The sequence below is a fragment of the Cheilinus undulatus genome, linkage group 21, assembly GCF_018320785.1.
Source record: "Cheilinus undulatus linkage group 21, ASM1832078v1, whole genome shotgun sequence".
NCBI lineage: Eukaryota > Metazoa > Chordata > Actinopteri > Labriformes > Labridae > Cheilinus > Cheilinus undulatus.
The window spans coordinates 34,352,797-34,376,206 of record NC_054885.1 but is presented as its reverse complement, the minus strand read 5'-3'; the positions used below and the strand labels follow the sequence as shown (position 1 = coordinate 34,376,206).

At 39.6% G+C, this 23,410-nt stretch overlaps 2 protein-coding genes across 3 annotated transcripts in view; both read left to right on the top strand.

Annotated features, from left to right (window-relative positions):
* Positions 1–1,450: 1,450 nt before the first annotated feature.
* e4f1 (E4F transcription factor 1) lies at positions 1,451–10,952 on the top strand. 2 transcript variants are annotated; one of them, XM_041816686.1, is made up of 15 exons: positions 1,451–1,594; positions 1,842–1,975; positions 2,583–2,664; positions 2,850–3,031; positions 3,201–3,321; positions 3,435–3,587; positions 4,435–4,622; positions 4,753–4,989; positions 5,349–5,460; positions 5,633–5,850; positions 6,182–6,380; positions 6,465–6,628; positions 7,568–7,630; positions 9,946–10,284; positions 10,751–10,952. In XM_041816686.1, exons 1-15 carry the CDS (start codon positions 1,498–1,500, stop codon positions 10,757–10,759), a joined length of 2,298 nt encoding a protein of 765 aa, XP_041672620.1. In that variant the 5' UTR covers positions 1,451–1,497; the 3' UTR covers positions 10,760–10,952. The 2 variants fall into 2 exon arrangements, with proteins under 2 accessions (XP_041672620.1, XP_041672619.1); XM_041816685.1 differs by having other exon boundaries at positions 9,946–10,952.
* A 2,737-nt stretch (positions 10,953–13,689) lies between these two features.
* The window catches only part of grid2ipa (glutamate receptor, ionotropic, delta 2 (Grid2) interacting protein, a), a 58,113-nt gene continuing 48,392 nt past the window's right edge, over positions 13,690–23,410 (top strand). Inside the window, exons 1-4 of the mRNA XM_041817072.1 lie at positions 13,690–13,974; positions 21,351–21,604; positions 21,982–22,314; positions 22,390–22,544. Coding sequence (XP_041673006.1) covers positions 13,893–13,974; positions 21,351–21,604; positions 21,982–22,314; positions 22,390–22,544 — 824 coding nt within the window. The 5' untranslated portion in view covers positions 13,690–13,892. The remainder of the gene's footprint in view (positions 13,975–21,350; positions 21,605–21,981; positions 22,315–22,389; positions 22,545–23,410) is intronic.

Here is a 23,410-nt window from a genome sequence, read left to right as displayed (position 1 = left end):
ACCATCAACCTCTGGATATTGTTCAGGCTGTCTGTAATGTCTTTAAGTATGAGTTGAATTGTATTTTCTGCAAGTATTCTGCATATACACAAACCTAGTATAAAACCACAATAAGGGGAATCCAAAGGTTTTGAGTTTGAAAGTGTTCATTTGAGTGAGGTTCAGTAAAAGGCAAGTTAGTAAAAAAGAATTTGTAAATACGATATCCGTAAAAAAAATAAAGCAGATTAACCTTCTAGAGGCTATCCTTTTTGTACATTCGCTTTTGAAATGCATCCCTTTTAATTTCATTTTCTTTATTTTCTCTTTTTAAAAAAGATTTATTTATAACAGTAATTTTGTGTTTCCACATAAAATTAGATGTAAATAAGACTCTAAATGTTAATAGGACGGTACAGTTTTTACCTCAGTGACCTAAGTTATCTATTTTAGTATTTGCTTGACCTTTAATACATTATATACATTTAAATTGCCGTGATTTAAATTGGCAATGATGTGAAAGATCCTTCTTCACATGCCCAGATGTTTTCAGGGCCTTTTAACAACTCTGTCTCCAATGTCCGTCTCAATTTTTCCATGGATAATCAAAATATACACAAAAGAGTAAGTAGGACTATGACAAAATACCCTCTGCCCTTTGATTTAAAATTAAAGGAAACCTTTTAAAATCTTTTCAATTTTCAGAATATATTTACACATCAGAATCTATCAATCAATCATCACCAGATTGAGGTTTATTACCTTGTTTTTCTTCAAATATAACATTTTTCTCGGTGTTTCTTGTGAAAAAAAGATATAAAAGTAGAATTTCAAAACAAAAGGTTACTCTCAGGAGGCTCAAATAGTATAAAAAAAATTAATCCTTTAAAGAAATAGCCTATATTATTTTTAAAATGCACAACAGTATCATTGTACTGTAGTATACATCTGCTTGTCTCTTGTCTTTTTGTTTCATTGCATCTTAAATTGTTTGGTCGGATTTTTGGTAATTATTCCATTCTTCCATGCCGTCCTGTATTTACTTTTCTTGAACCCCGTCCCCCCAAAACACCATTAACTATACTTTTTTAAAGGTGCTAAAAAATATAGTTATTATTATTATTACTTTTATTATTGTTGTTATTATTTTACATCTGTTGCAATTCATAATTGAGGACCTTTATGTTGGAAAGAAATTAGAAAGATATTATTACCATCAAATCACATTTACTTTGTACAGCACATTAATTTACCAAATTAATTGGCTAAAAATGCCTTAATAATGGAACTTAATGATATAATAAGTGCCTAAATAAATACACGCATCACTGCATGACTTTAACAATAAGGGGAAAAAAACGTAATTTATGGGCAAAATGTGATTAAGATGTCTCCCCACCTTGTTGATGGGCAGACGCGCGCACGCAACCTTTTGTTGTTATGACTACGAGGTCGTAAATCCGCCATGTTTTCCCTCCTTGTAGCAGCGTTGCGACAGAGACGGAGAACTCGAACGACATGAATGTAGAAAATAATCATACGGCAGAAACGGAGACTGAGCAAACGAAGGACGGCAATGAGACCATCACCATTCAGACTACACTGGGAGATGAAGGTCTGTTGTCATCCTAGCAGAAAAATAAAGAAATATACATGAAACTTCGTGTTTGGGCCTAGCTAACTTCCTCCATGAAGAATGTTGCTAGCAGCTAGCTGTTATTAGCGACAACATTAGCTTGTTTGCTGCAGACTGGAAGTCCATACAGTCAGCAGTGTTTTCTTCAGCTTTGTGGTAGCTAATAGCACAAGTTCGTTAAAAGATAGTGTTGTTTTACTGAATTGTGTTGTCTCTGTGCTGTCAGATGAAGATGTGCATAAATGTGGACGCTGTCAGTCCGAGTTTTCCACGCTGGAGGCTTTCATTCAACACAAGCTTCAACACAGTTGCCAACGTGTTGAGACGAGGGAGACGAGCAGCCAGGAGGCCTGTCAAGAGGTAAAAACAGTTTTAGAGTCCAGTTTAACTTGCTAAAACCAGTATAGTGTTGACACGATACCAGGATCTTATTCTTTGGCAAGATACTACTAAAACCGACCACTCCCGAAACCTGTTCAGATATAATGTCAACAAACATTTTAGTCCTAGATAGCTAATATTGTTTTTATTTACCAAAATGTTAACAATTACTGCATCTGAACTGCACAGATATACTGTATGTGGGCAGTTTAGACAGGGTCACCTCTTCTGCTCTCTTGGTCCTTGAGAGAGACATCAAATATGGATGCATGATACTGGATTTTTGCTGATATCTGATATACCAGTATTTTTAAATTAATGTTAATGACACTGATATCAATATTGATATTTTAATGTTGTTAAGGTCTAAAATTTAATTCTTTACACTACGCTTGGGTTAAAATATGACAAACCTTTTTGTTTTCAAAGATTTTGTACCTTTTGACAGTAATAAACAAGAATTAAAAATCTGAGTTTGCTCATTTTCAAAACATGTGGTGTTAAAGTAATTTAAAATTTTGTCAACCCTAGTATTCACTGCAAGCAGAGAGGTTTATATAGCATTGATATTTACATTGTGTTGTAGGTCACAACAGCCAATGGGAGTCCTTCAGAGGTGAAAACAACAGAGGAAGTATCTGCAGATGAACCAGGGAAGACCACTAATGGTGGGTTTACAAACGCATAGAAGTGATTTTGTCACAAATTTTCCCAATAATTTCAACAATTTTCTTTGTGATTCAGGCAACAAGATTTAAGCAATACATGTGCTATGTGGTTCATTAAATCTGTTAAACGATCCCAGATGTACAATGGAACTGTATTGTTGTTTAAGTGTTTGTTTTCCTTGCAGATGACAGCAGTGGTGCTTTGGGTCGGGGTCGCAGGAAAAAAATACTTTCATTAAAAGCAACCGAGCACTCTGATGGGACCGAAGGATCCACGTCTGACAATGCTGACTGTGAAAAACCTGTTTACAAGGTCAACAGCGATGGACGCTACATTTGCCAACTCTGTGAAAAGACATTTAAAACAGTGCGTATGGGTTTTTGTTTTATCAGGAAATGTTTGTCTTATTATCTTTGATAAGGCTTTGAAAAAAGGGAACAGTATATCTTTTACGTTTTTTTTAATGCTTCATCCTCCAGATGGAATATTCATAGCATTTTTTCTGACTTGTAAAACATTCTGTTTTTCTTCATAGACCAACATCTTAAGAACTCACATGAAAACTCACAGTGACCAGAAGAACTTCACGTGTAGTCTATGTGGAACCTCATTTCGCACAAAAGGCTCCCTTATTCGTCACAATCGCCGTCACACTGGTAAATATACTAGCAAGGACTGTGTTTGTCTTGTAACGATGTCCTCTTGTCAGTACTCTCAGATTGGTCCTCTAGTCAGTCACTAATGCAACTCTCTTTCTGTTTTTTTGCAGATGAGCGACCATATCGCTGTAACTTATGTGGCCAGTCTTTCAGAGAGTCAGGCGCCCTCACCAGACACCTTAAATCCCTCACACCGTGCACTGAAAAGATCCGCTTCGTTCAGTATAAGGAAATCTTGGTCAGCAAGGATGGAGTACAAAAAGGTCAGGGTTGTATATTGTGCTGAATTCGTGGTATCTTGTGTTAAATTCATGGTTGCAAAAGTTGGCTGTGCTGCTCTGAATTTAAAGGGACTATATGCAGAGTTTTTGCTCTAAAATGGCTACATGAACTAAGATAAAACATAACTAACCTATACTGAATGTGTTTCAGTTGAGTCGTGCATACATTTCAGACAGTTTTCAAAGCTAGAGAAATCCTTACTTTTTATAGCCGTCACATGTTGTGTCTTGTGATGGCAGCCGCCTTGGCAGCCTTTTATAAAAAGATCTTGCATACAATACAAATGCTTAACTTGTAATACTTGCATGGAAAAACCTCTGCTTGTAGTGATGGAGGCAGTGAATGAAAGGGGGCTCTCATATGAATAATATCACCTGTAACCTGATAATTTAAATCACTCAAGAGAGAAGTGACTTCATTGACTAAGAGAGAGCTACACAGCTTATGTGACTTCAATGACTAAGAAATAACTTGATAATAACCAAACTAAGTAACTGCCCAGAAAGAAATTGAAAATAAAAATTTTGTGCGACAACACAGGTGGTGTCATCTCTAAAATAAATATCAGGCTTTTGTCTTGAAAAGCTTATTGGAAGTAGAACCATACTTTATACTTAAGCCCAAATGTTTTGACAGGCAGGATGCAAACTAACAATTCATTTTCACAGTCACCATAAATATAAGCCTTTTCAGACACAACACTGCCCATAATTCCATGCTACCCTCAACGTCATCCTTTGCTACTGTTTTTAGAGTTCCCAGTTGCAGAATTTATAAACAGATTTAGGATGACCTATGATCACTGAAATTTCCATGTTAATCATCCAGGTGTAGACGATAATCATGCCGCATTGGCTGGCCATCAAGAGGTGGTGGTTGTGGAGCAACACCCAGAAGAGCAGGAGATGGTGGAGGCCCAGACTGCTGTCGTCAGCGTGGTTGAGGCTGGTTCTCAGGAGGTCCTTCATCAGGTCCACTTCACTATGGAGGTGGATGGAACAACACAGGAGCAGCAGGTAAGCAGAGAAAGAGGTTGAAATCTTGAACAACATCTTGTTGCACACATTCTTTACTGAACTTTTATTTATTTTTCATCCCTACATGATAAGGAAAGTTGAGTCTAATCTGTTTGCTCTCTCTGGTCAGGTTGTAGTCGAGCAGTCTCAGGCGGAGGCTCTGGCTGCTGCAGCAGCTGCAGGCGACAACCTCATCTGCCAGGCCATCCTCAACTCCGGTATTGCACTGGGGACGGAGGAGGCTGTGGTGGAAGAGACTACACAGGCAACCACAGAGATAAATAAAGTTGTGTCTGACTGCACTGATGCTGACGAAAACATCACCGAGATCCAGGTGAAGGAGGAGTTTGTGGAGATGGAAGCAGAGGTGAGGATGACTGTTATTGGGATCGAGCATCTAATTTAGTGCAGTTAGAAGGATGTTTTCCAACAACTATTTGTATAAACTACTTCTTTTTTTTAGCAGCTAACCTCTTAAACTGATGACTAGATTGACAATTTTTCTATTTGTGAGACGTAAGGACGAGTTCAACCAATTTTTAACATCAAAATCCTTCAAATACACACACTAATGGGTGAATCAGGCCCAAATTCAGACCTTAAATTCTCTCCTGTGTAGTCAGTCATAACAGATTTAAGTATTGTGTAGTGTGTGTCATAGCCAGTGTTGAAGTGGATATTTTTCATGTTCATTTAGATTAAATAATATTTTTTTTCCTTTTGCAGGAAACAGAAGATGGAGAAAATCAGACATCCTCAAAACTATACCAGTGTCCACACTGTAGTCGCTCTTTTAAGGGACTTAATTACTTTCGTTTTCATGTCAAGGGCCATCTGGGTAAGTTTCATACAATTTTTGATAAACTACACTCCAATCTGACTCTTTATTTATCTTTTTTTATAAGGAAATGAAAAGAAGGAAATTAATGGGACCCTGCCTCCTAAAAATGGACTTTGTAATTCAGTTGAATAAATATTCATTGACTTTGTTTGACCTCTATTTTGTGCAGGTTACAAGCCTTTTAAGTGCACACTCTGTCACAAGGAGTTCCTAACCGGTTACCTGCTGAAGAAACACATGGAGGTACACGTCAGTGAGAGGAGGTACAAGTGTGGCGAGTGTGGGAAGCTCTATAAAACCATTGGGCATGTACGTGAACACATGAGGGCACACTCGGATGAAAGACCCTACCAGTGCTCCCGATGCAACAAAGGATACAAAACCAAGGTAATATATGGTGATTTTTTTTTTTTTTTCATTTCTTTAAAATCTGTGAATCATTTGCTCTTTCAGTATTCAACTGGGAATGAAAAATTGGGAAAAAATGGAAAAGCATGATTAGTTTTCTGATTATATGCTCTGATTAAAAAAACAAGAAACTGAAAAACTTAGCAATAGACCATATTTTTGATCATAATATTTAATCACCCTCTTTGTGTGAACCATTGCAAGTGTTGGAGCAGGAAAAGCATCCCAAGATGTGCATGCACTTGGCATGCAGGAAAGGGAAACAGGAGCATAAGAGATTCTCTCAAACATATTTCTTTGTGCTCTCCAGAACGCCTTGCAGGTGCACCAGCGGACCCATGGCGACGAGAAGCCTTATGTGTGTCAGTTCTGTCTGAGAGGCTTCAGGGAGAAAGGCTCTCTGGTGCGACACATCCGCCATCACACAGGAGAGAAACCTTTCAAGTGTCCAAAGTGCAAAAGAGGCTTCGCTGAGCATGGCACTCTGAATCGGCATATGCGTGCAAAAGGTGAGTAAATTTAACAGACAAAAAAAGGAAGAAAAGTGGCGTTTGAAGATGGAGCTAAAGGCAGACCTGTGTGTTTTCCACTAGGAGGCTGCCGTAAGGAAGAATCCAGCGAGGAGCAGGGTGGAGGAACGGAGGAGCAGGCGTCGGTGGACAACCTGGCAACGGCAGCTATCATCTCTGAGGATCCTCATGCTGTCCTGGTGGAGTTCTCCTCAGTGGTGGCTGATACTCAGGAGTATATCATAAAGGTGTGTGGTAAAGAAGAAGAGATTTATCTATTATAATTTTAATTTAAACATAATTTTTACATTCTGCATTATTAGTATGAAAGAGACCAGACGGCATTCTCTTTTGATTAAACAAAGGCTAAAAAGTGATTAATTTGCATAATCAAAATACAGTTTTAGATCTTAAAAAGCTTGTAGAGCATCCAGGAGTATTTATTACTTAAAACTGAAGCTGGTTAGAAACTACCTTGTAGAATTATCTGAATTTCATGACTCCAAATTATCATCATCATCTCAATTACATTAAGCAACACAAAATTTTAAAGCCCAAATTAATTTTTGTGCTTTAATTTCCTTTTTATCCAATTATGTTGAAGCGTCTGTGAACCTGGATGGTGTTACACATCACAGAATATTGTCTCAATGCTTAGAATTTTGCAGATACATAAAGGTCTGCAAATTTCTTTCTTTCATTATTAAAAAGAAAATAACAAGAGTTGTATTTATGACTGCTATGGACTCTTTTTGGTGAGGAAGAAAGGAATTCTGTCCATGTTTAGGCCAAAATATCTTCATTTTATTGTTTAGTAGATCAAATCTATGACTGCAGAAACAATGATGCAGAGGTTTAGCCTATAATAGACGGAAGAAAAGACAGGAATTTATCTTAAGTAATTTTTTAGTTTAAAATACCTCACCACATGTGGCACACTGAGACTTTCATAACAGATATTCTACAGAAAAGTTACATATTCACTCTGACAGCTTGCATTGACTGCATCTTTACAAAATAGAGCTGTTTTTCATAATAAGGCCATTTGAGGCCATTGCATTACTGTTTTGGGGCCATATTGACTTATTGTTCCCTCTTTTCAAGGCCATGTTAAATCAGATTTGTTGCAAAGAATAAATTTAAATATTATGAGGTAACATACTGTTCTCCTTCTCTTATATGCTCAGACTCAGACTGAGGAGGAAGTGCAGGAAGAAGAGGTTACACTCATTCAAGATGGACAAAATGAGGTCAGTATACACAAATACACACACTAATGACAAAAGCAGAGTAGGATCATTTATCTGTTTGTGAAATTAGGTTGGCAAATTTATAAGGAGAGAAACTTTTATTTTTATTATCAAATATTCAACAGTCTCTTTTCTGTTTAATCCACTGATAATTTAGCCTTATAAAAGTCAGGGTATGCTGGTTGTTGGAGTGAGTTCTGCCTTGGTCATGTGATGCATGTTTACCTCACTCTGTCCTTGCCACATTTTCTGTCTTCAGCTGCTCTGTTATAACAAATCTAACAAAAAGGAAATGTCAAAAATGATCTGTCTTCTATCTGGTCCATTTCATTTTAAAATCCCAAAACATTTACAATTACCCAGGACAAAAAGAGTGGAAAGTCCACACACAAAAGTGACAATAATAAACTTTTCCACCTAGTTATTTTAAATTGCTCAAACATAAGAAGAACTTTCAACATGGAAAACTGGATCAATCACATTTCCATAGAGCGCCCTTTTTGCCTTTAGCACCGTTAAACTTTCAAAGTGAGTTGCAGTTCACTCTTGAGAAATGCGTACAGCTTTACAGCACTAGTTTACACACCAGCATTCAGTAGGGCTGAACGACTTGGGAAAATAATCTAATTACGATTTATTTCCCCCCAGCATTGCAATTGCGATTTGATATATGATTATTTCTTATTTTCCTTATATTATGTTTTTTACCAACAAACACAAGCAATAAATTATTCTGTATTATAACCAACACAATATTGGATAAAACTAGAGCTGAAACAATTTGAAAAATATTTAATTGTGATGATTTCGACTCATTGTAAATTGTATAGGAATTGATGCATTAGAGGGAGTTATAGTTTTATGTCCTTCTCATATTCAATCAGAAAAACGTGCTTAAAAGTAGGGCTTTTGTAGGCTATTCTAAAAAATTTGCCTGTGGATGATCGCATGATCTGTAATGCATAACATCTCTCCTGCAAAAAAAATAGTTTTAAACTGCTATTTGACAGAAATTTCAAGTTAAAGAAATATTTCACCTTCTTCGATTTAAAAATTGCAGCAGGCCATGTTGCGATTTAATCTAATTTTCAATTCGTTGTCCAGCCCTGAATTCAGCTAAAACAAAGCCAGTTAGCTTGCCTCTTTATATGTTGATGCATCGTCTGACTTTTAGGAGCCCAAAGAAGATAGCTACAAAAGAGGCCAAGAAGAGAAGGAGAGTGTGACCAAACAAAAAGTAATAATCTCACAACATGGGATCTCATGCATTCAAAAGAGATTTAAATGTGAACAAGCCCAACGTGGCTAACTGTTAGCCACCTGCTACATTCACTGTGGTAACAGTTTCAGTCCAGCTCCTCTCCTTGTCACTTTGACTATGCAATGTTTTACATCACATGTTTTATAAATACTCATGCTGTTGACAAAAATCAACAAATCAGTCCATCTCTGATGTTGACTGTCATTGCGATGGCTGTGTTTGTTGTGCTTCCTCCTTCAGTTACCTCTCTTCCTGTTTTGTTACACTTAATCCTGTTTATGTCTGCTATGCTCGCCTTTGGGTTCCTCCCACACAACAGGATCTTTGATCATAATATTAACCATGTTTAACATTTTTGATTCCGGGTCAGAGTGACTCCAATTATCTGAGTAGTTCGGAGATGGAAAGATCCCTCTTAACACACCACACACCACTGTGAAATCTGACTTTATAATCTTTGGAACCATCAGATAACCACATCTTTGCTGATTTTGGTAGGAGGAAGGAGGGAATCTGACCCAAAACTGGCATAATTATCTTGTAGTGTGGATCCTGCATTAGGTTATTTTTGTCATAATTGTTTTTCATGGTTTTTGTTGGGTGCAGGAAGTCATCTAGCCAAATTTATGGCTTTGTTTTGAATGAATTATGCACCAAAAAGTTGCCTCTCTCCCTGTCCATTCTTTGTTTTAAGTGTAAGACCTTGCAAACCTGTTTCAATTAGCATGCAGTAAAGTTACCCTCGATAATGTAACCATTTAGCTGCAGCCTAAAGACCTGGCAGTTAAACAATTATGCCATATTAAACAGGTTGTAAAAAATGGAAACAAGGACAAATGCACTGTCATAGAGGTGGAGGAGTAGTAGGTTTATCTGTAATTTAAAATGGTGCAGATGCCCTCAGAGAGCTTTTGAGAATCAAAGCCTACCAAGCTGAATTCCTACATAACCTTGCTTTAGAAAGCAGGGAATTAATTTATTGATAAACTTTGCATTAGTAGCTCGAAAACTTGTGTATTTACAGTTGCTCTAACATCAACCTTCTCTCTTGCAGGTTGGAAATCACATCATGAAAGTTGTGCAGCGAATAGTTAGCCAGTCACAGGGCACGGGCAGTCACCAAATCATTGTCCGCAACGTGGCGGTGGACGAGGAGGGTCCCTCCATCTCTGACTGCGGTGACACCATCACCATTGCGACGCCTGAGAGCCTGACGGAGCAGGTGGCCATGACACTGGCCTCTGCCATTAGTGATGGCACGCTGCTGGCCGGGGCGGCCGGTGTGGAGTCGGCGGATAGGACAGTTGCCATGGTTACCACAGAGGCAGCAGTGGAGGAGGGAATACAGGTGGTGCAGCAGCAGGAGGAGTATGTCATCACATCTCCAGAAGAGGTGGAGATTCAGACGGTCATCGTTTGATCAGAGGGTGACGTTGACTGGACTGTCATGAATTTGTAGCTGTGTAGCCGATAACTGTAGAGTGGATGAGCTACATGTGTGAGATCTGACTGCAAAACAAAGGCCAAAGTGTTTATGAAGTTTATGTCTGTGTCGCAAATTATGAATGAATGAAAGAGGACTAGTTTATCATTATTTTAGACTTTTTATAGGTGGATTGACTGAACTGAACCCTGCCTACGACTCATTAGCTAATGATTTGACTCTTACTTTTTGCATACACCCTAAAAAATGAACTTAACTTTGTACAGTTCTCATTCACAATGCCTGAACTTTTTCATCTCTCTATTAGCTGGTGAAAACTGAATGTCTTTGCCTTTTATCTGCAGTCTTAAAATGCCATTATGTCTGTCCTTAACTACCTGAAATTTCTTCCCTCTTGTGTCTGTATCATCAACAGTCTAGTTAAAAGCTCTTTATCTGCACTCCAAGATCAGCCGATCACAAGCGTGCCTGCAGATTTTTGGCCATTCAGGGAGAGAATACCGGCACAGAGCAGCTCCTCTGAGCTGGTCAAACACCATGCATCTTAACAACAAACATCAAAATGTGTTCAGTTCATTTGAGCAGCCTTTGAAACAAATAAATGCTATTTTCTTATACAGGAGGCTTTCATCTATCTTTGTTCATGCTCTCTTTTCTGATCCTGAAGATTTTATGGGCTATTTCTTAAATTTTCAGACACTCTTGATTTTTCTTGTAAAAATACTCTCATCTGCCACTTTATTAGGTACACCTGTCAGGAAGAAAGGTGATTTGAGTGACTTTGAACATGCCGTGGTTGCTGGTGCCATGCACAACCCTCCCTAGGGATTACAGAGAAGGGTCCAAAAATGAAAGGCAATATCCAGTAAGTGGCAGTTTTCTGAGCCATAATGCCTTGTTCATGGCAGAAGTCGGGGTAGAAAGACTAGAACAGTTGGTGCTAATGGAAAGGGGGGCTGTAATTGTTACAACCGAGGTATCTAGATGAGTTTTTCTGAATGCAAAACATATCAACTCTTGAAGCTGTTCAGACTACAGCTGCAGGAGCTGGATAAGGGATTGCAAAATTGTTAATTTGATGAATCTGCCTCAGCATTTTGCTGGTAGGGTTAGAGTTTTGGGTAAACAACAGAAAAGCATGGGTCTGTCCTGCCTTGTGTCAAAGGTTCAAGCCTCTGGGGGTGTAATGGTGTTGAGTATATCTTTTATTGCCAAACTTTTGGCCCCTTTAGATATGACAATAGGCTCTATGCACAGCAGAGTGTGATGTATTTCTGGTAGAAAATTAGGCAGCCTGACAAATTCTGCCAGCAATACGTGCTAAGCCAAAATGGAACCTCGTTCTCCAACAGTAAACAATCCTATACTGCATTTATTTGTCTGATTTTTTTTGTTTGTTTTCTGATTGTAATTTGTGTTTACTCTTGATCATACTGGCATCCAAACGTGCTAAAATAATGATCCAAAGACGCATTTCTTTAATAGCACTTCTGGGCATCATTGCTGTGTGCCACTATGTATGTTTTCAGCTAAATTTAACTTGCCATTGACAGCTTGGATAACTCCTGCAGGTAATGCGGAATGAATCTGCCATCATGCACCGTTCTCTTCTGCATTCAATCCCACGACTGTAAGTTTGGGAGCCACCTAATATCAAACGTGGAAGTGACGCATGCACAGAGCCCATTTGTAAATTAAATCAGTATTTTCTGACAAGTATTTGTTACTTTACACTGAATTTTATTGAGTTATTGTGGCTTTATCCAAGGTAGCTTTGAGAGCACAACTTCAATCACGAGTTTGGAAATGTTTGAAAGTGTGAAATGTCTGGCTTATACTCCATTGTGATGTCTTTATGAACTTTCAGGGCTAGCAAAGCTGACAGCCTGGAGGTGGCGATGAAGGGACTGCAATAAGGAGCTGGATCTTCACATAGATGGGTTGTAGTCGAGGTGGCTGGGGTGGAGGAGGTTTGCAGCAGTTGCACAGAGACAACAGACTGACTGTGGAGGAGAGAGCAGATTTAAAGTATGATAGTAGCAGGATGAATGGGTTCAGCGAATTGGCAGAATGGGATTGGCTCAGAATTTAAGAGAGGAGACGCCCATACCAGCTGATTACCAGAGCAGGAAACGGCAGGCATGTGAGTGAGTGATTATCAGTCAATCAGAGGAAGAGTGCAAGTCTTTCTGCTTTCCTTTAGAAAACAGCTTAGTGCCCAAACTGCCTCCTTGTGCTTCAGTCTGCTCTGTTTGAGACAGTAATCACCTGGTTTAGGCACTTTGAGTAGTAAAGGTAAGTAAAACCCAGAGTAAGCAGGGGTAAGGTGAATGAGAGGAGAATATTTGGAGCACTGGTGCAGGAGATCTGAGTAAACAAGTAAAGATTTGAGGGCAAGACATTTTGAGCACAAATGCTGCAAATCAAAGCACAAGAGGTTGTTTTGAGTACCAAAGCTGATTTTAATTGGAAGCTTTTAGAGAATCAAAGCTCAAAAACACTGCCATGCTTTCGAAACTTGAAAATATGCTCTTGAATAAAGCTGCAAGAATAACTCCATAGAATTTTAGTATGTTTTCATTATATCTTTCTCACTGTGCAGAATAGTTTTGTCTTTGCTTTTATACTTTTTCTAGTTTTGTTCACATCACCTTTGTTTAAAACAGCTTAAAAAAAGCTTAATTTTCTTGCAGTGTTTGTTGAACTTTCAGTGTTGAATGCCTTCTTCATCATTATGTGAAGTGGTTTTGTTTTCCTCCTTACTTAGGTGTTTGTGTCTTTTAAATGAATGTCATCTCCAGTCTCATTCTGGTCCACCACCTGCTGTGAGACTACACCTGCCAGGTAAGCCACACATCCACTGTTTGCACACACCATGAGGCTTTTGTTTATTCTTCAAAGTCACTCTGTTTATGTTGTGTTGGTATTTGCATTGCCATGCTTACAGTGCTGTATGTAACCTTGAGCGTATCTTCAGGCTGTACCTCTGTAACTGGTGCTCTAGCCGCTATAATCAGAGAAATGTCCCTGGCTGGTACGCTGTACAGTTTCTGGGTCAGTCCACAGCCCTCTGAGGGGGCCCCATCCACATGAGCAACAGAGGAAGACAGAGAGCGAGGGTGGGAGAGAGAGAGTGGGTAAGGTATTTATAGAAAAATGGGGCTTCGCAGTACCTTTTCTTGCAAAGAACCATTTCAGGACCAAGTGAGCGTGTCCCAGTTTTCTGATTGTCGCTCAGCTATAGGCTTTGGGCTGAGGCTGAGACTGGACCGCCTCACCCAGGATGGAGAGCCTGACTTTCACACCCTCTGCTTACCTGAGCTGCAGACCGCTGGTTCTCTGACTGAGAACAGAGGGAGGCATTGGCCCTGGTATCCCACATATGTGACCTTAGAGGAAGGCTTGAATTAAGAAGCTGGTTGGAAGATTTTGGAGGAAGTGAGCTCAGGTGAGGAGCGGCTCGAGGGTGTCAGAGGGCACCCTTTGGCTGCATCCACCTCCAGGCCGGGGGTGAAGGGAGGCTGGCTGGAACGTGCCCCGCCGCAAGCCGGGCAAGGATGAGGCGTTTCCTGAGCAGAAAGGGCCGCTTCTCCCTGCGCCAGAGCAAGTCTGGGACCCGGAGTGCAGCCAAAGACTTCTGTGAGTATCTCTGAATACAGATTTTCATACATAACGCTCAATGTTTTATCTGCTGGAGGTAGGATAGGGCTGGGGAATATGGACCCAGGTTATGATAAGTTGGGAGTTTTTCATTACTTTTATGATTTTCATTTCTTTATGTGTTAGTAGAATTTTAGCTTTAATTAGTTTTTAGTACTGGTTTGTTAGTTTGTATTAGGCTAAAAAGCTTTGTTTTAATTTTGTTTGATTGCTATAGTTTTTCTCAGTAATAATGAAAGTATTGATTGAAGACTTCACACACACATATATTCCCCAAGTCCTGTTAAACAGAGCAAGGAATTTTAACGCAGCTTTTCCAACATCCTAGTTTTATTTTGGATGCTAACATTATTTTACTTTACACATAGAAACAAAACTACTTCACAAAAACTACCAGGGTCTGAATTATAAGCCCCCTTTAGAACTGAGCTTTTTGATGAGCCATAGCACAAACCACTCTTGTGCAATGATGTCCTTTCACTTTTAAAGCTCAAAGCTGTAAAATCAAGTTAAAACTGAGGGTTATCTTCCAATTTACAGTATAAAATCTTCAGTAAGGGTTTAAGCTCTCACAAGAGAAAGCATCATGGTAAAAACAAAAGTTATCACAGCATTTCCAAGTGTCAAGAACTGGAGTCAAAATTATCATCAAGAAATTCAAAGAGAGCCACACAGTCCAGAACAAGCCTGGCAGAGGTAGGAAGAGAAGGATTTCAAAGACTCTGCAAAGACAACTAGTAAGAGATGTGTCTAAAGACCCCAGAACAACTGCAAAGACACTAGTGAAGGACTTAGACAAGAGAAGATGAGCATAGAGCCCTGCAGAGGAATGGACTGAGATAAACTCCATTTCTGCAGAAGAGACACTTTCAAGCCTGACTGAAGTCTGCTAAGGACCACCTGGAGAAAGATCCTGATACTGGAAGCATGCCCTTTGGTCAGATGAAACCAAACTAGAGCTCTTTGGGCATGGAGATGTTGCTTATGTTTGGGTTAACCCAAAGAACACCATCTCCACAGTGAAACACAGCAGCAGGTGTATTATGCTGTATGGATGCTTCATTGGTCTGGAACTGGGAATCTCTTAAAGGTGGAAGGAATCATGGAGAAAGAGGGATATGTGAAAAATTAGAAAGAAAACCTGAAGCAGTCAGCAGCAAAACTGGGTCTGGGTCGTCACTTTGTCATCTGACACGAAAACAACTCAAAGCATGTGTGGCTCCTGGTGAAGAACTACCTCCAGAAGACCAAAGTGAACCTTAGTGACTGGCCTGCATAAAGCCCTGACTTAAATCCCATTAAAAGCTTGGAGAAAGAACTTAATATAGTAATTTTAGAAGAAGATTGGCATGATATGTGGAAGATATACCATTCATCTACTAACTCTCATACATGGAGAGAATTTGCTTGGAAGAATCTGATTCGATTTCTATATAACACCGAAATTGAAAAGTAAACAATTAAAACATCCTCAGAAGTGTTGGCGAGAGTGTGGGTCTTTTGATGTTGACCATGCCCATGTTTTTTGGAAATGCCAAAAAATTACTGTATTTTGGGAGACAATTTGTAATGAGTTGAAACAATAACTAGGATATGAGATCCCTAAGAATTACTTGGTACTTTACCTGTGTAAATTCTGTGACAAAATCTTTAGTGCTAAGGATTCATACTTGATCAAAATACTGTTGGTTGTATGTAAGACAGCTATACAGGAAATTGGGGTAAGGAAACACCACCAACGAAGGACCAATGGATAGGAATCGTGGATGAAATTTTTTTGATGGAAAAGTTGACCCATATATTGAGACTACAAGAATCACAACTAGAAAGAAAATGGGAAAAGTGGACTCTGTACAAGACTCAGAACGACTGCATTAGACAAGAACCATGACTGACAGATGTGGAAACCTTACAGGCTGTTAATAAATTAAGGTTTACTCCAAGCAGTACTCTTTTGATTTCGTGACTTTTCTGTTTATGTTTATCTATGATTGTGTTTTCCTTTTTTGAGGTGTAACAGATATGCTTTGTTTAAAAATATGCTAATAAAGATTTAAGTGAAAAAATTGAAGAATGGGCTGGCATTCCTCAGAAGACAAGACTGAGACTAAAACTACAACAAACGACTGCAGGCTGTAACCAGTAAAAAGGAGACACTACTGACTATCAGCATCAGAGGGGATAATCATTGAGACCATGGTTGTTTTTGTGAAGTAATTTTGTTTCTGTGTGCAAAGTAAAATAACGTAAGCATCCAAAATAAGACTAGGATATTTGGAAAAGCTGTGTTGAAATTCCCTTGCTCTGTTTAAAGCACTTGGGAAAAACTTTAAAAAATGAAATATTCATGGGGGGCTATGAATTTCTTTACTGCAGCAGATTTGATGGATGGCTGTGTGCTATTTATTTTGTATTTTTATCTTTGTGACTTGTATTTTATTTCAAAGTATGGAATGTTTCACCTCTAATTTTGCACTTTGGTTTATTTTTATTCTTAAGATGTGGGGTTAGCAGTGCCAACTTGTCATGTTTTATCTTATTTGCACTTTCAATTGCATTGTGTTTATAATACTTAAAGTAAGAAGGCTAATTTAAGATTCTCATTCTATCATATTTCAGTAAGAGATCATTGCAATACAAAGGTGAAAAGCGCAGCACAAAAAGAATCAAATGATGTAATCAAAAATCAATGTTGGATTTATAATAAATAATAAAAAAAATAAATACTTTATAATTCTCCATTTAGATGAGATATCTTAAATAGATCATGTTATGATCAATAAGCTTTGAACAGTTAGTTGTTTTTACTGTCAAGAGTCATTTTACTGAGTATTCGGCCTGGCATCTTTTCTTCAAATCAGTGTCAATATAAATTAAGGCTGTCAAGATTAATCAGATTAATCGCAATTAGCTAAGGGTCCACAATTAGTGCACTAATTTTTTCTTTAATAGCATATCGCTGCAGGCTTTATTGTCCCTTTTAACTCACTTTAAGTCATAAAGCTTCTCCCTGCAGCTACACTAATGTAAAATAAGTCCACCACTGCTCTAAATTTGCAAAGCAGATGGATACATCTGTTTCTGTGTTTCTCACTGGCGAATTCAACATGACTGATTCAAACGGCAACCTCCAGTCCTGAAAAATGAAGCCAATGCGGAAGTGCAAAAAATTGCTCAAAATTGTTAAAAAAAAACCAAGCGTGTCTCATTAGCTAATGTCTTCTTGTGCTCTCACTGTACGGGGGGTGAATTTTTTTGTACCATGATTGTTTGGATTGTATTTAGGATCAACCTCACTTCACGCTGATTGGCACGTCTCATTTGATTGACAGATAGTTCGACAGGCAGAGGCTACATTGCTGTCGACCAGAATACTAGGTAGCTGGCTGACAGGAAGTCGCGCTTAGTGGGCAGGCCGTTAGGTTGATCCAAAGTTTGGTTGCGACCGTGATTTTAATATGGAAGCCCGCGGATTGGCTTCAAGAGCTGTGTGAGTCCACCTATTGGAAGCAGACGGCTGACGTCACACAGGGTTTGTCCAATTCTTTCTACAGTCTATGGGCATATCTCTTATATCAGTGATTATACTTAACATGGTTAAAACATGGGGCTAGTGGGCCAAAGATGGACGTGTGAAACAAATCCATCTGGCGTGCCAGGTTAACACTGCACCTAAAACTCTCATTTCACTTTAAAAACTCACAGACAGCTCAGTGAACAAGTGAAAAGGTTATCCGAATTTTCATCAAACATTAGCCTTGTTTTTATTCTCTTGTTTCTTTTTCAATCCATAACAAGTTCCTTTTTCCGTGGCTAAGTTCATGTTATAATCTTTTACCTATAAAAGCAGGTCTGTATCCTGTACCCTTAGTTTAAAATAGTAGAAAAATCAAGAATGACACAAAAATGATTTTAAATGCAAAATAGGGCTTTTTAAAATGTGATTAAAAGGGTGCAGTTAATTGCAGTTAACTACAGAATCTCTGAAATTAATTGTAATTAAAATCCTAATCTTTTGACACCCCTAATATAAATATTGTTGACATATGTAGAACTATTTAGGCTTACGGCTTGCTTGAAAATAAACCATTTTTTTCTTAAAAACTCCATATATTGCCCACCCCTAAGATAAAGAACAGAGATGAAGCTGTGGTTGTGTATGTGGGTCGCAGGCTGCAGAAAAGAGGACAAAGAAAAGCCTTGACATCCATCTTGAGTCATTGTGTTCTGCTTGGGAGAACAGATTGTGCTCCGCAGCCTCACGTCAGTGATTTCCCAATCTATTTTAGATCAATAATCAGCTGCAGTTTGATGCTTCCTCTCTGCGAGCTGACAACAACTTCCACGGCTCTTTGAATCCTTGAATTCTAAAAAAAAGATGTTTTATTCAGTCAGCCACTTCTCTCTTTGAAAACGTCACCCTGTGCTCCAGAGAAGATCTGATTTGTTTTTTCATCTAAGCAGATCTGACATCTCCAGCTTCTTTCCGAAGTCTTGCTCAGACTTATTTCTCGCCTCTTTTGCGTTTCTTTGTTACTTTTCCTGCTCCCTGTCTCTAATTAAGTCTCTGCCTTACTTCTCCGCTGTCTCCATCTTTTCACGCCTATGATCATGTGCAGAGAGAAGATGCAGAGCACTTTGCTGCAGCAGATTTGATGGATGACTGTGTGCTATTGTTTTCCTAGTTTCATCTCTGGGACTTGTATTTTGCAATCATGCCCAGTTTTATTTCACAGTGTGAAATGTTTTCCCTCTAATTTTGCACACTGGTTTATTTTGTACTAAGGATGTGGGGTTAGCAGAGCCAACTTGTCATGTTTTATCTTATTTGCACTTTCAATTACATTTTGTTTATAATACTTAACAAAGTAGGTTAATTGAGGATTCTCATTCGAGGTAGTGCAGGGTAGATGGTGCCTTTTACATTTGAATAACAGTGAAAATGTCCTCTTGGATGCTCTTTTGATAGATCAGCATGATAAAGTGCCCTGCAGCATCCCTGTAAGTGGACATAAGGTGGGAAAGCACCCTTCAGGGTGTCCTCACAGTGGACAAAACATGACGAGTGTCCTCTAGGGAGGTGTCCAGTGGACAAAACATAACAAAATGTCCTTTTGTGCCACTCCAACATAATAAAGTACCATCTAGGGTACCTTCCAAACAGACATGTGATTGTATAGTGCCTTCAAGCATGGTTTCCAAATAGAAAAAATATTATTAAGTAGCCTCCAGGCTGCCTTTAAATAAATAGACATGATAAAGGCCTCCAGACTGCTGTCACAGACAAAAAGTATGAAGTGCCATTCTAGGTGCTTAAATAGACAAAACTTGATAAAGTGCCCTGCAGGGTGCCCTTCCAGTGGACATAATGGGATTAAGAGCCCTCAAGGGTGGCATCCAATGGACGATGGACGAAGTATTAGGCTGCCAGAAAATAAAGCAGAAGATACCGAAGAACTGAATAATTGTCAGAAGATAAAAAAACAAAAGTAAAATTGGGCTAAAAGTGGCAAATTGGGTAAGAAAGTGGCAGATTAGGGTTAAAAAAAAAAAAAAAAAACAAGAAAAATGGGTTAAAAGTGGCAAATAGAAGAGGCCAAAATGGGCCACAACTGGGGAAAAAAGTGGGAAAAAGGGACAAAAATGGGTCAAATGCAACTAAAACAAAGGTCAACAATGACAAAAACAAACATAATTGCGTGAAAGGTGTCAAAAGAAGTGGCAAAACGTCAAAGTAAAAGTGCTTGAATTGGTTTAAAGTGGCATAAATAATTAATTTCTGAACCCAACAATAGCTTGCTGCACTTTTCAGCTCCAAAATGAGGGAACTGTTAGCCAGGACGCTAGCATTAATGCTACTGACCCAACACACATGCACTGATGTCATCAATAAATAACAGCTGGGAAGGGCCATTCTCTGGGTTTTCAGGGCCTCAGCTCATAGTAATAACATATAGTTGTACAAATTCCCAAGGCACACCTAGACTTGCCTTAAGGCCCACTGGTTTACCTTGCCACACCATTTGAGAGCCACTGCTCTATTGGGTGCCTTCTCAGTGGACATAACCTACTAGAAGCGCCTCTTAAAGGGCCTTGTCCAGTAGTGGAGAAAATGCAATAAAGTGCCATAAGCTCCTTGGTATTAAGATCTGTTTTCACTGACATCCTCCTGTAGCTTTGTAAAAGAAATAATTTGAAGGTCAATAATTCCTCGTCTGTGTTTTTCTCCTTTTACCAAGGTGTCATGTTGGAGTGTGTTTAATTTTACAGTAAGAAAAATATTAAATCTTAACCAGGGTACTAACTAATTCACTTTAAATCTATGATTTTTGGAGTACACAGCTAGGGCCGATCAGACCCTAGCTTGTATCCAGATTTTTTTAAATTTTACCTTTATTTGACTGGGTTGGTCCCACTGAGACCAGTGTTGTCTTTTTGAAGGAGACCTGACCAAGAATGGCAATCTAACATGACTCCATGGCTCCCCTCTTTTTATCCACACCCATTTTGGGGCTGACTTTGAGTAACCTCTCTTTTTTCAGGCTGCTAATAGGTGTGTTTTGGGGATTTTTCTGTGAGAAACCTTCCACAGAAAGCCTGAAAATCATAACGTGAACTGACAGATCCCTATAACATCCCATATATATATATCCCTGGCTGTAGATGAGAGGATATGAAGGGAGTCTGTCGGGACCCTTTCTGCAGGAGAATGAGGCCAATGACCAGGGGGAGGCCATCAGTTCATCATGTGGGCTAGATACTGACAGTCAGAAATAACCTGCCTCACTTTTCCCTTTAACTTTCATTAAACTAACCAAACTATCAGTCTGAGAACGCTCCTCTACATGACTTCAGTGTGTCTGCTGCTCTTTTAAATAGACCAGTGTACCTGCTGTGCACAGCTCCAACATTGAAATGCCCTATTTAAACCAGCAGGCCATTTGACCTCCATTCTTCAGCTCAAAACCTGCTGGTCTGTTTGAGCAGCTTGAACCAGATTAGCGGTGCATGCTCACATGACAGAAATATTCTGCAAGTAGTGAAATATGTCAGCAGTTAAAAACCTGGACTACCTTAAAGCACCTCATGTTGGTATTAATTGGCCTTCCTTGCACGTTTCGTCAGTCCAGGATGCCGCTGCCTATTTTCTAACCGGTACAAGTGAAATGAAATGTGTTAGTACAATTCTGCCTTCCTTCACTGGCTCTACATCCACTAGAACACACCCAGGTCTGACAGTCCAAACCAACCACTTAAGCAGACTGGATCAGCATGTACTGTGTACTCTACATTGATAATACAATGATGGCCTTTGGACAGGTTTTTAAAAGTTCAAATGTCTGTTCTTCTTCCAGACCTCGGCCTTCCAGCCACCAATCAGAACTGGCCTGAAGCGTTTGGCTTCCGTCTGGGTGGCACTGGGCCAAGCTACATCCTGTCCGTTGTGGAGGGCAGTAGCGCCTACCTGGCTGGCCTGCAGCCCGGGGACCAGGTGGTAGACATCGAGGGCCAAGATGTGACCAACCTCAGCACGCCAGCACTGATCGCTCTGGCTCAGACCCTCAAGACCGTCCCACCCAGCATCGGCGTGGTGTCACGGATTGAACAGGTCAGATAACACAGATTGGAATACCTCTTTTTGGTGGTGTTGGAGTTTATAAAGTTATTTCCAGTCACAGCTAAGTCACAAAATACTATTAAAACTCAAGAAAAGAAGGTAAATATAGATGCAAGCATCAATATGTGGGTTCCAGCCCAATAAGCCCAGGTTGCAGTGTGTTTCAGAATTCACAACCACCTATAAACCTTAATATTTTGACAACAGAATATTTAAGTTGTGCCATCTGTCATGTCTGAGTTTCACCAGGATTGATTGAAGGCATCTTGACTTATTAGAAAATACCCGATGGGCCTTGAGTGTTTTCATCAGTCAGTGACAACTAAGATTTCAACTTAAGATGACAACTATGTCTTTCATTTCCTTAGATTGACATCACTCCAGGCCCTGATGGCCGCTTTGGCTTCACCATTGTAGGAGACAGCCCTCTGATGGTGGAGGACTGCATGCCCAATGGTCCAGCAGCTCGCAGCGGCCTCAAAGTCCGGGACTATGTCATGGAGGTCAACGGCATTCCAGTGAAACACCATGAAACGGCAGCAGCCATGATCAAAGCAGCTCAGGGTCGACCTCTGCGTCTGGGCGTGCTCAGTATGGCCCGACGACCAAAGCGCCTGAGCAGCAGCATGAGGGTGCTATCGCAGAGCGGGGACAGCGTCAGGGAGAGTCGAGCCCACAAGGCCATGGAGTTTAATAAGAAAGTGAGCATCGCTCCATTATTTTGAAAATCTGCTCTCTGTATGTCACAGATTCTAAATGAATCCTTATTTTATCAGGTGGAGGAAGTGCTCGGAGAGGAGCCAGATGTGAAGGAACAGCTGTTTGAGGTGCTGAAGCAGTACGCCGCTGAGAGGGACGTGGAGAGTCTGGCTGAGGCCCTGCCTGATATTTTGATCACAGAGGAGCATCAGCAGCTGATCGACAGCGTCAGGTAAAGGATCGGATTCATATCCGTCTACTTCTGTGCGTCTTGTTTAGACTTTATTTGCAATTCCTGATGTAAACATTAGGTGTACAAAACTTTCTATTATGCCTTTTTTTATTTTAACTAAAGCAGACGTCTTCAGCCTGCAGAGCTGTCACCATTCTGAACTCTCTAGTGTGTTTGTGAACCTAAAGATGCATTTTTGTCCCCTCAAGCTTTCTTTTTCTTTTTAGAGAGAGTAAGACTGAAGTCATTGTCTTTGGACCCCATGGAGGCAGTAACAGCCCCAGAGCAGAGCTGTCCACTCTTGAGCCCTTTCTCAAAGACTCTGCAAAAAATTTGGGGATGATAATAAACAGAGATTTTAAAATGGATCTACAGATAAATGGAGCTGTATAAGCCAGTTTTTATCATCTTCGTCTTTTAACCAAGGTCAAGTCCTTTTTATCTATTAATGCTTTTAAGAAGGTTATGCATGCTTTTATCACATCTCGTCTCGATTATTGTAATGCACTTTTTTTGGTGCCAGCCAAACCTATCTTAATCGTTTACCGCTTGTTCAAAACGCCACAGCTCGTCTTTTAACTGGTTGACGTAAACATGACCATATTTTCCCCATTTTAGCCTCTCTTCACTGGATTCCTGTGCATTTTAGGATTGATTTCAAAATTTTGTTATTAACTTAGAAGTCTCTAAACAGGCTGGCTTCTTATCTTTCTGACCTTTAAAACCCCATATTTTATCTCGGACTCTCAGATTCTCGGACCAGTGTCTTCTGACTGTCCCGAGGTCAAGGTTGAAGCTCAGGGGTGACCGAGCCTTTTCAGTAGCTGCGCCAATGCTCTGGAATGCTCTTCCTCTTCATGTTCGAC